We start from the raw sequence: 12050 nt of genomic DNA on the forward strand, positions 1-12050 counted from the left end.
ATTGAGGTGCTCAGGAAGTTCACAGAAGGATGGGATTCTCTTCTTCTCCTAATTTCCAGTGACCAAATCCTGTAGTACTGTGGCAGTACTCCAACTGCTTCAGAAGGGTTGGAAATGTCATAGCTGGGCCACCCAGCCCTTTTCTCTGTGCTGTCTGAGTTACAGATGTTTCTGCTGCGATAAAAGAACAGACTGTGATAGGACTCTAAGCCCACTGAAATCATCAGGGACGTGGTTTTAATAGGAAGGAAGTTGGTTCCATGATGTTGGCCTGGATACACTGCAAGTTTGCACAACCTGTTAGTATAACACATGGAATGGAGAAATAGCTTATTGTTGGTCCCAGTGAAGAGGGCAGCCAGTGGTGGCACTTCCCTTTAGACAGGACACCAGAGTTCTGACCTGTTGCTGCCACAGTCTCATCTTGTCCATCCTGAAGGCAATGCTGATGCCATTCCCTGACTCCAGCTAAGGAAATTAAACAGAGGCAGCAATTTTAAGTCATTTAGTCTTGAATGATCTCCAAAATAGCCTTACATCCTTGTTTACTCATCTTCTCACTATATTGGTGATCCCTGCTGATCTGTGGTGCCACTTTCACTGCCAGGAAAATTTCACTGAAATTGAGTCAAAAGCTGCAGGGAAATGTGGTAAAGAAGAAAAGCTTTTCTGTAAGTAGGGAAAGTACAAATAGTAAAACAAAGAGGGAAATGGCTTTCTTGTCCATTCTAGGAAAAAAATAGTAATCTTGGAGGAAGATAGATGCTTAATGTTGACTTGGTATTTTGTTTTTACACAGTTTAAATTCTGTTTCAAGAATGTTAGAAGAAGTATTTGTGTCCCAGCTGGTGGGCTTGGTTCAAACACTGCTCTGGGACTTACTTAAATGTGATACCACACTGCAAGCAGCATCCCTCCTCCCAGGCTGTGCAAGGCATGTTCCTGGAAGGGCATTCTAGGAGCTCTGCAAGAAATGTCTCCCCTTCTTATTATACTGCAGCCGGGGCAGCTTGGGCAGTGAAACGTGTCAGAGAAAGAGATGAGCTGTTCCTGGGGCACTGGCACAGGCTGCCCAGAAAATTGTGGATGCCCCATCCCTGGTGGTGCTCAAGGCCAGGCTGTATGGTGCACTGGGCAGCCTGGTCTGGTGTGGGGCAATCAGCCCACAGCAGGGTGTTGGATAGTTATGGTCCCTTCCAAAACAAGCCATTTTATGATTCTGTGATCCCTGAATATAACCTCTAAGCAGGCTGAGTATTGTGCCTAATTACAGCTCTGCCTGGGGTAGTCTGTACGCACCTGAGACTTCCCACCTGAATTTGTCTAAGCTGTTCCCAGCTGTCAGTACCACGCTGCTGGAGGATGGAGGTGCCCATGGCAGGAAGGAAATCTGCCCTACCACACTACAGAAAGTGCTTCTGCTTCTGTACCTCCTCTGAGCACCTGTCCCTCACACCCTGCTCAGCAGCTAACCCAGAACAGCTGAGTTGTCCTCCGAAACTAGTACAGCCACTGGAGCTCCATGTCTAGGTGGCTACGTGATGTGCTGACACTCTCTGCTTCATTTAAGTTTGTGGTTTTAATTAGGCAACCACATCAGTGTACACATACCAGCCAAACAACCCTTGGCAAGAGCTCTGTGGTGTGAGTAGGGGCTCCTACGGAGGAAATGCCACGTAGTAATGAATTTACAGTCCAAAACCAGAGCATTTTCTGCAGTACTGTACATAGTGAGGTAATGAAAAACTACATTCCTTGCAGAACTGATGTCTTGTCTTGTTCCATCCTTTGAAAATAGGAGAAAAATCAAGAAATAGTCAACACAGCCAGGCTTTTCTTTTTGTTTACTTGGAAAATTTGTTTTAACCATCAACTTTAGCAAATTTTGGCAGTTACAAACCTGTACACTTATATATTTTTTTGTTTCTTTGTTTTGTTTTTATAGCAAAAGAACACAAGACAATACTGCCAACAGCAATTATGAAGGAACAATTAGTTTTTGGATGAGGGACTATACTCACTCAAAGTGATAAACCTTCCCTTTTGCATAAGGTTGAATTTGTTGTCATTGGAGAAATGACATCGCCTAATACCTACTTGAAATGGCATAGAAATCATCTCTCGGGTATTTTTTTGTGCAAAACACATTTAATTTAAAAAAAGTCAATAAAAAACGTCTCGTTAAAAACAGAAAAAGTGAAACAAAAAGAGCTGAACTGAAGAGTTACAGTACATTGTGAAATGGTTGAAAAGAACCGCTTGTCGAATCTTAGAACTTCTTTTTCCCTCTGTTACCTCAAAAGTTTAAACACACTTTGTTGACTCTTCAGAATGGCATCAAACAAACAAAGAAACAAAAATCAAAGCAACCTGATTGGCATCAAGTATCTACAAAAGCCTGGTAATTTGAAACCATTATATACATTATTTTATAAACTTCTTTTTAAACACCAAAACATACATCTTTTACAAACCAGCCTGCTTGCAACAGGTAAAATTTACAAGACAATCTTTTCCGATACAGTGCTTTAAAGAGAACTGCTTTCATTCATAAACACCTTTGTCACCTCCTGAAAAGCAGCAGTATGGGCTCACTGCATTTTTAAATAACAGCGATTCAGGTATTCCTATGACAGAAGAATTGCTACAGTTCCGAGGGCTCCAATCTCTTTCCATAATACAGTTCAAGTGCACTCTTAACACTGGTAAAGATTACTTATGGCCTTTGTGTAATACGACACATTTGTAGTTATTGCTTTTTATTATTACAGAATGAAATGAATTTAATTTCATTTCTTCCCCACCCGCCCATCCCTTGGATAATGCAGCTGATTTACTAACCGAATGCCCCTTCTGGTAATGGAGATGTTAAATGTCAGGTTTATGAAACACGGGTTAATGGCCATGGACAATGGACAACACTCTCAATTGCTAAGGCTCAATTGACAGTTTGGTGTATTGATGCAAAGAGGCAAAAAGCACAGTTGTACTGCATGGTGAATGGCAGTAAATCATTAGAGAACGAACCTGAAAATGTAACTCTCTCTTTGGAAACTTATGAAATGTCCATTAATTATCAGTTAATAGCTAAAAAAAACCAACACCCACCAACAGAGCACATGTGTACATTCACTACAGCTGTTTTTCTCCATTATTAAGCACACTACCTTTACAAATGAAACTTAGAAAAAGTAGTCCAGGGCACCTTCAACCCTCCCAAGTTTGCGTTTATTGAGGGCACGCTATAGCATTCCATTAGTTTTTCTAACAGGAACTTGATGAGGAGTAATTTATGTTTTTAACCATTTGTCCTGTCCTGTCCTTAATTCTTTTCATAACTAATATTTAATTGAGCCAGCAGCAACAATTTTTATGCCACACTTTTGAAGCTTTCCACTTGCTTTGCTCTGAGAGACAACAGGCTACTGCCTCTCTATTAATCAGCATTACAGTGGCATGCACTGTCTCCTTGTGCTGCATTCAGGCTGAGTTTCTGGGGGTACCAATGCATGAAAGCCAGCACTGCTCCAGATTCCACTAGAAAAAAAGTCTATGAAATCTTCCCTCATAGCTGATCCTAAAAGAAAACAGTGTGTAGTGGAGCCATCTACAGGAACATGAACTGAAATACAGAGATAGAACCAAGGCCAATCAGATCAGCAGAGCATCAAAAGCAACGCAAATTTGCTGCATATGGCAGAAAAATAAATATACATTGGATGGAACAGTGTGAACACTAATTCTTAATTTAGGTTGTGTATATGTTGTTATCTTCCAGGTTAGAAAATTAGGGATTCTCCATGTAGAGCAGGAGTAAAAAGGACAATAAAATGGTTTGGATTAACAAGAGAGAAGTTAATGCAGAAGTCTTACTCCCTAAGAAGTATTTAACTTTGATCTCTGCATTCAGGTCTTATCACCATCAGAAAGAGCCAGAACTGAACCATAAAGGCCACAGAAGTACCAATATACACAGAGGGGCATTTGTTTGAAGATGGAACAATCAGATTGGGACTACTTTATTTGGAGGGGAGGAGATATTGAGGTATAGAAATTGTGAGAGGGACAGAGAAGGACGAATGGGTGATCCTTGGCACCTTCCCCACAGCACTTTAACAAGTAGGTGTTCAGTGAAATGCAATGGCAACAACATCAAAACAGAAAAAGTACTATATGTTGCATTTATGCATATTTTACTAGTAAAATTCACTACCAACAAGATATTACTGAGGCAACAAGCTTGGTAAGAAACATTGATCTTTTCTGTATGGCAGTTGCTAAGCTTCTGTGGTGCTCTCCCTTGTGACACTTTTGATATGTCCCAGCACAGTTTTGATATCAGTGTCTCGGGCTTACTCAAGATTTCCCACTACATAAAAATGATGACAAGAACAGTTCATAACTAACGGGGGGCCAAAAGACAACTAAGTGCATAACAGATAGAAATGTCTCACACCAAAACTGAGTAGGAGCCAAACCCCATATGCGCTACAAGCAGATGCAGAAGGAGTACCACGCTCTCAAAAAACCATGCCAGCTTTAAAATTACTTAGTAGCAGCTAAACTTCCAGCTTTGCTTTTCCACTCAGTTGTTTCTAACCTTGAAGAGATATCAATCTAATTCTTGCATCTGCTTTCTTGCAACACCAACTTGATGAGTAATGCACATCATCCTCTCTTTGCGCTTCCAGGCTCGCCAAACAACTTCACAGCTCATTGGCAAATCATAGAATTCCTTAGTTCTTTGCAGTTGCGATACAAATATCTATTATGCTTTCTTGCAAAGAGCAGGGAAAGGGAGGTGAAACATACTGTGAACACATTCAGAACATATCACTGCTACAGAAGCATGTTTACTTTGAGAAGACCAAGTGACATTCATAAATTCAATGGACACAAACTATTGACAAGCACCTGACAATACTTGTATGTGCAGTACGTGGTCTCTCCAAAAGCTCACTCAGTGTATTCATGTACCTGCATAATGAGCTGTTTTCTGATGAACACTTACTGCATACCATGCCTGCTTCTGAATATTTAAAAAAATCCCATTTTATTAAAAGTGTTACAAGCTGTAATTATTTCAATTATATTCTACTAACAATTTCTTTTTGCTGGGGTTGATTTGTGAATGAAAAGTTTCTGTATGACAAGAAACGACCCACAACTTAATTCTGTGTGAAACTCCACTCAGTCAAGAACATATCCGGGAACACAACTGCTGAAACTATTCCATTGACATGTTTGACCAAGAGACAGGATATGGAAAAGTGGAACAAGAAATCTGTTTATGAATCTGTTCATTAATCACAGTGACGTGTATTCAACAGCTATGCAAAATGACTGAATGATGCCATGGCAGGAATGGATGAAACTCCAGCAGTAATGTAGACTACAGGCTCACATTTGTTGTATAAGGTATAGAGATGATATAAAAAGCAGTAGTATAACATTTTCTTAGCACTGAGCAGTGGGTATGTATACACTGAGTGCAAATCCACATTTCCATGTTGCACTGAGCTGTTCAGGCCAATCATTGCGAAAGGCATTTACTCCAACCAGGCTGAGGGAAGCATCAGAACACAGCAATGCCGCCGTCTTTATTCCATGACATCCTGCAGTCCGCAAACCACCTTTGGAAGTTCTCAGATCCTGTGAAATCACACTCACATCCAGCAGAAAATCCACATCCAGATCCCTTGTCACGACCCATCCGCGCAGTCCCACCGACTGAGTCCATTAGCAGCAGCTGAGAGCTCTTCCCATAAACACCATGGATGGACATTTGCCAAATGATGTTAACTTCATTGCAACTAATTTTACCTCAATAATTGCAGCATGATGACTGCCATTAAAGAGGAAATTGCCCAAGCAAGGAACTAACAAACAACCCCAACAGCCGTGTTACACAGACACCTTAGGTTTTCCAACTGTTTTCAGATCCACGCTCACATTTCATACAGAAGTCAAGGGAAGCTGTAGGTACACAGCTGGGGCAGAGAACAGGGCTGACACAGAGACAAGGTGGGACATTTCTAGAAGTTGTACACATACATCTGACACCGTGTTGCAAAACAGCAACCACAGTGGGCTAATTTACAGTGAATATACGCTGTATATGCATTGCTGTATATGTACATGAAGTAGAATGAAATGTTATGTAACAAACGAAACCACAGACAAATATTTGTGGACAAATGACTATCTTCGATAGGTCAATTTGTAGGTGATGTACATAGCAGCTTCAGCAGTCAACTGCTTTCACTCTTTCACTGACAATATTTCATGCAAAAATTGCCTCTTGGAATGATCCATACCAGTTCTTTAATACTGCAGGAAGAACATAACACTGTAACACTTTTAATAACACAACAACAGAAAAAAAAACACAACCCCAAACCCTGGGTGGAGGTGGGAGGGAGAAAAAGAATTTATTCAGCAATCAGATCATTTTCCCCTTCCTCATAAGTTTTACTCCCAGCAATAAATAGAAGTTACACACTCTCCAGATTGTCTGTAACAATTTCGTAATGTGTAATACTTAACACAATTGGTCTCTTCGTGTCTGCACATACAATATCATTTCTGAACAAGTTAATAATGGGTTATACTGTATTTTTGCATTGCCCAATATATATAGATACACCTTCAGCAAATTTTCTTCTCAATATTTATACTATTAATTAGACCAAATGACAGAAAAAACTAAAAAAAGGAGGAAAAAGAGAAAGAAGAAGGGAGCCTCCTTTACACTTGTGTCTGATGCTGGGTCTCCACAAATGGAATGTGAACATTTTCTAGTTTGAGTTCCTCCACACTTTCAAAGTCACTCATGGCTACTTCAGAGTCATCAAAGCCGCAGCTGGCTGAGACGTCAGAGGAGGAGGCATCTAGAGAGTTGTGCAAGGTTAAGGGCATCTTACCTGCACTAACGTTTTCTGTGTTCTGACTTGGGCCAACAGCAAAAGTACTAAATTCGTTCCCAGTCTGAGCCCCTGCGATGTCTGTCTCGTGGGGGAACTGGTGAGGAGGGAGGTATTGGCTGGGGTGGAAGTGCGGCCGTCGCCGGCAGTCGGGGCTGAGTGTATTTGCCATCGAGACCGGCTGCGAGGGCGGGAGGGTTTCGTACTGGTCCGGGTAATCCTCTGGAAGAGGAGGTGGCAACTGGTCCTGGCTCAGAAACTCCTCTTCGTGAGGTGGGGGGTAGTCGCTGTCGATGTCGTAGCCACCAAGGTAGTAATCTGTCTCCAGCTCTCTGGTGCTGCCGTGATGAGCCGAGCCTCCATCCGCTGTTTCAAAATTGGGCACTTCCTCAATGTCAGATAAACGAGCACTTGGCATCCAGTCTGAGGTATCCCAATGGTATGCTGGAAAGAGAATCACAGCAGTGAGGACAGGGCCGCTAATGACCAGGAGATGTCTGGCATGCACTCGCTAAAGAGCAAACTCTTAATCCTAAATACACATTTAGGTCACAGCATGCGTCAGAGGCCATCTTCATGGGTCAGCCATGCTCTGACCCAAAGGATAGGACAGAAGGACTATGTGGTATGGTGATGCCATTGCAAACAAGCAAAGAAACAAACCACGGCCACTCAAAGGCACTTCACAGTACAGGATGCTACTAGGTCGCATTAGAAACTATGAAGCTGAGAAACCAAAATGACAAAAATCCCTGAAAAAATTATTTTCAAAGTCAATTGAAAACATATATATAGGAAGTCAGCATGCTTATGGTATCACATCTAAACTCCCCTTCCGCCTCCAATGGCTTTGTTTCAAGAAAGTGAGCAGGCAAACAATCTGATAGACTGAGAGACTAAGCACTGGATCCTGAAATAAAGAAGTGGCTGGCCATTATCATGCAGCATTTCAAGAGGATACGTGAAGCAGTAAAAGAAAAACAGACTACATGAGTGCCCTCCCGCCCTAGCACAATCCAACAGGCAGAAAGGGTCCCCAGAAAATCACCTCTGTTGTAGTTCTGTCCTTGATCCATGACAGACACTGCCAGATACAAAGTGAAAAGTAAAAACTGGTAACTAGGAGCTTGTTACCAGCATGGACTTACATGTGAAAATACAAAGCTCTGCATGCATATTTCTAAAGTACAGCTGGCTCAGTGTTGTTTTAATAGGATTTTAAATTGTTCCTTATTTTAACGTACAAGATAAGCTTGCCCAGTCAAATGCAGACATACATAAAGAAATTATTATGTCATGTGCATTATATTCCTTTTCTATCATATCTTAACTATTTACCCTCACTGAACAGATATGAAATTACATTAGAGCTGGAATTCTTAATACAAAAAGGGCTATCCACCAACTATATGGTTTATAATTGCAAAGTACATTTCTCTCTCACTTGTTCACTTTGAAACAGAAAAATAAGAATCTACCATTCTCAGGGCCGGTTCAAACAAATCTGGGCCCACCTGGGCTCAGATACCATGGTGATGGGCACGGTATAAGAACCTGAATAGAATAGAATACAAAGCCATTTAATGGGGCCGTCAACTACAATGCCCCGCAACCCCATACCCACCTCCCACCTGCACTGCCATGCTAGCTGGTGGGGAGGGAGGCATTCCAGTATGGAGAGGGTGCAGGGGTTGGGGAGAGAGCAGGGGAAGAGGTTTTGTGTGAGAAAAGGGCAGGGAAAAAGCTGCAGCACTTTCTAGATGGGATGCTCTTGTTCAACCACATGTTATTGGGTTTCATGCAAGAACTGACTGGATGAGGTCTCTGGACTGCGTTGCTGGAGGAGGCCTGGCCAGATGAACTGCCCTTTGGGCTCAGCCACAAATGAGGACAGAGCTGACAATTCTCCAAGCCTCCATCTATTAACACCACTCATGCCCTTGTTTATCATCACATAAGCCATGTGATGATGGTGATTAATTCATTAGCTCGTTAGCCAGATAGTGGCAATCTACCTGCTCTGCATTAGCCTGGGTTGAGTAGGGCTCTGGCTACTGCAGCTTTAGCAGCACTGTCTGAACCGGCCCTAACCACTTTCTCCTTCTTTCCTCTCGTTTTTCAAAGCGGACGTTGCTGTCTTTCAGCATAATGACACTGCACCCGAGATGTGCCTGGTCCCTCCGAGCTGCATGACTTCAGGATCCAGGAGAACCTCACTAATGCTGACCTGCAGCACCCGCAGAGCTCCATGGGGAAGGAGCTCTGTTCCCTCCTGCAGCAGCCATCTGCACCCATTACGCTGCACAGCTTGTGAGAATAATGACTCTCATAGAATGGACTGGGAAGTGGGCAAAGCACTTTGAGTGATAGCCTTTTGAAATCACTGCCAAGCTGGCTTTTTCTGACCTGTGAAGCATGATAGGAAGCCAATGTGCTTGCTTATGTTTTCCCTTAGGAAGACAGGGCTAATATCACATTTCCTCAGTGCTTTGTTGGAGAGCCAAACTGTAATGTTCTTGTTTGACCGGTAAGGAAATTAGTTCACTTGCAGTGAAATGGGTCTAAGATTGCGCAGAGGTCAATGGCAGAGCTGAATAATGGGTCCTTGGACCCAAGTGCCACATTCTATCCAATACACACATGAACCCCAAGGGAAAAGCAGTGGTGGCCAGGCTGCCTTGCTACATGGCATCAAGGGGGTTGTGTCTATACATCATCTATTAGATGTTATTACCCAGGAGAAACCAGCTACCTGCCCACCAGCACTTTGTTGCTCTCCATGCAGTCCCAATGGAGTGTGTAATCCAGTTTAACCACAGTTTGGGATACTTTACAGATATTTTTTGGCATATTCTGCTTCCCAGCCTCTGCAGATAGGATAATCTCAATGATTTGGCTCTACTGTCAACCTCATCCTACGCTCTCTGAAGGCTATGGCAATAAGCAAGCAAAATCATTGACTGTAAGAAAAGATGATGATGACCTTGATACTTTTTCTACCACTTCCAGTTACCCAAAGATATCTCATTGTACACCCCTTTTGGGTTTGCTGGTGAACATGCTGATCTGCAAATCCCAACCCTACTGCAGGTTTGCTGGTCAGTTTAGATTAGTGAGGTTCTGCTGGAATGTTTCACAATGAAAACAAGAAGCATTGTTGCATAACAAGAAAGAAAAAGAATTAAATACCTTCATTTTCTATAGTGTCAACCACATTGTTGACAAGCTGTATGACAGTCACTATGGAAGCTTGCAGGGGAGGGAAAGCAGAAAATAAAGGGAGGGGAAGGACAGCTTCAGGTTAGTATTTAAAACATATGTCATATGTTACCACAATAAATTCTCTCATACAGACAGAACTGACATTGAAAAAATAAAAAGGCTGCTGACCAATGCATGATTTATGCTGTGGATTGCAGGACACTTCATTTCAGATAATCCCGTACATTTTCAGAGTGGTGATAAATTCCAAACCAACATTTCCAAAAAGGCGTATGGCATGATGTGTATCACCTCATAAATTCAAACAGACCGGCCAGCTGATTCAATTAACCACAGCGGTATCTTGTCTACCTGACACTAATTTCTAATCCATTCTCACTTAAATCTCTCCAGAGACCATGATGCGTGCTCCAAGGAATCATTACCTTCATACCACGGCACCATCTGAATCAGTACTGGGCTTCATCTATTTCCTAAGAGGAATGTTCTCCTTATTTACTGTTCGTGCTGTGCAATGCAGTATCTCTGGGACATTAAGCAGTACTGCTATAATTAGAAGGGCACAGTCAAGTCAGTTTGGTTCAGATTTTGATTTCTGTTTGACAGAATATTTTCACAAATGCCTCCTGTGTTCTCCACAGCTATTTTACCAAAATAAGCTTTTCCCTTGAAGCAATCAATATTGACCAAACAATCTTTTAACATGTAGTAAAACAGTGGTACAGCGTGTGATCTTGTAGGTGATTTTGGACAATGCAACACACTCGACTTTGACTGCTTGAGACAAAACCCAGTGAAAACAGAGGGAGAGCTCACTTTACACTCAGTTGGTACTGGCTTTTCTGCTGTCTTAATGACAAGAAAACTGACTGCTTTGGAGCAGGCTAAGAAGATGACCAGAAATGCTGGGCAGGAAATAACATTTTTTGCTTCACACAGCCAATAGACTGAGAGGTCACAAGAAGCATGTTAACAGTAATAGAACCTTTCACTCTTATGTTGAACATTCAGAGGCCTCTTGAATTTTGGGCACAGGATCAAGAATCTCATCCAATTTCCTCAGTCCTTGTGAAAGCTTGGCAAAAAGTCTTGATGAGCCAAAGGAACCATATTCTGTCTTTGACTATGTTTATGGCATCAGTGGCACTGGTAATTGTATAAACAAGGGAGGCCTTTGGCTAATGAATAACAAGCATTATGGAAAACTAAGTGGCACCATGTAATTAGTTTCTGTGCGGGTAGAAAAAAAAGGTTGAGGGTGGCTGAAAAATGCAAGAGAAGCCTCATCAGAGCTAGAGGGAACCTCTGCCTTGGCAGTAGGTCTATAGTATGCAGCCCCATACTATTTCTAGCTTTCTCACATGCTGCTGGTGTGAGTGAGACATGGCAGGGAAGGGATGGAGACAAAACAAATCCCACCAAGAAGGTCTGTCCATCCCTCCACTGCTGAGAATGTCAACCAGATCTGGGAGTCATGGACAACAGGGAGTGAAAACATGAGGTCAGGGCCAGAATAAGTTTTCGTGGCAGATATGGGCTGTCTCTGGTGAGAGCTGTGCAGAGCATTTTCACAGAAGGGTGGGAAACTTCTACCGCAAACAGTTCAGTGCAAGAGAATGTCCAAATCCAGAACTGACCAGAGGTAGAAAATTGCCATCATAAACAGTATGCCCTTGGACTACCCAGCACAGTCAGCAATTCACTGGCACTGAAATGATAACCTCAATGTCTGCTTTTGCCACATCCCTTTGTTCTGAAATTCGTTACGATGAAAACCTGCGACTTGCCTTTGAAGTGAGTTGGTCAGGGACATAAGAAAGTTACCACGTGCCACACACAAACACAGGAATAATTATTATGGTAACAATAAGATCACAAAAGTATTTTGCTTTTATTTTTCCGGAG

The 12050-nt window shown here is 42.2% G+C and overlaps 1 protein-coding gene across 17 annotated transcripts in view; it reads right to left on the reverse strand.

Moving 5' to 3' along the window:
• Positions 1–1827: 1827 nt before the first annotated feature.
• FAT3 (FAT atypical cadherin 3) overlaps positions 1828–12050 on the reverse strand; it is a 428155-nt gene continuing 417932 nt past the window's right edge. For 8 of the 17 annotated variants that reach the window (XM_032442223.2, XM_015852350.3, XM_085509086.1 and 5 more), the window contains 3 exons: positions 10113–10172; positions 7972–8007; positions 1828–7367 (listed from right to left, as the gene is read on the reverse strand). In XM_032442223.2, coding sequence (XP_032298114.2) covers positions 6748–7367; positions 7972–8007; positions 10113–10172 — 716 coding nt within the window. In that variant the 3' untranslated portion in view covers positions 1828–6747. Of the gene's footprint in view, positions 7368–7673; positions 7834–7971; positions 8008–8401; positions 8478–10112; positions 10173–12050 lie in introns of those variants that run through there. The other 9 variants (XM_032442228.2, XM_085509140.1, XM_085509126.1 and 6 more) reach the window with 5 other exon arrangements.

Source organism: Coturnix japonica, chromosome 1, assembly GCF_054131305.1.
Source record: "Coturnix japonica strain WE chromosome 1, WE-NBRP24, whole genome shotgun sequence".
Taxonomy (NCBI): domain Eukaryota; kingdom Metazoa; phylum Chordata; class Aves; order Galliformes; family Phasianidae; genus Coturnix; species Coturnix japonica.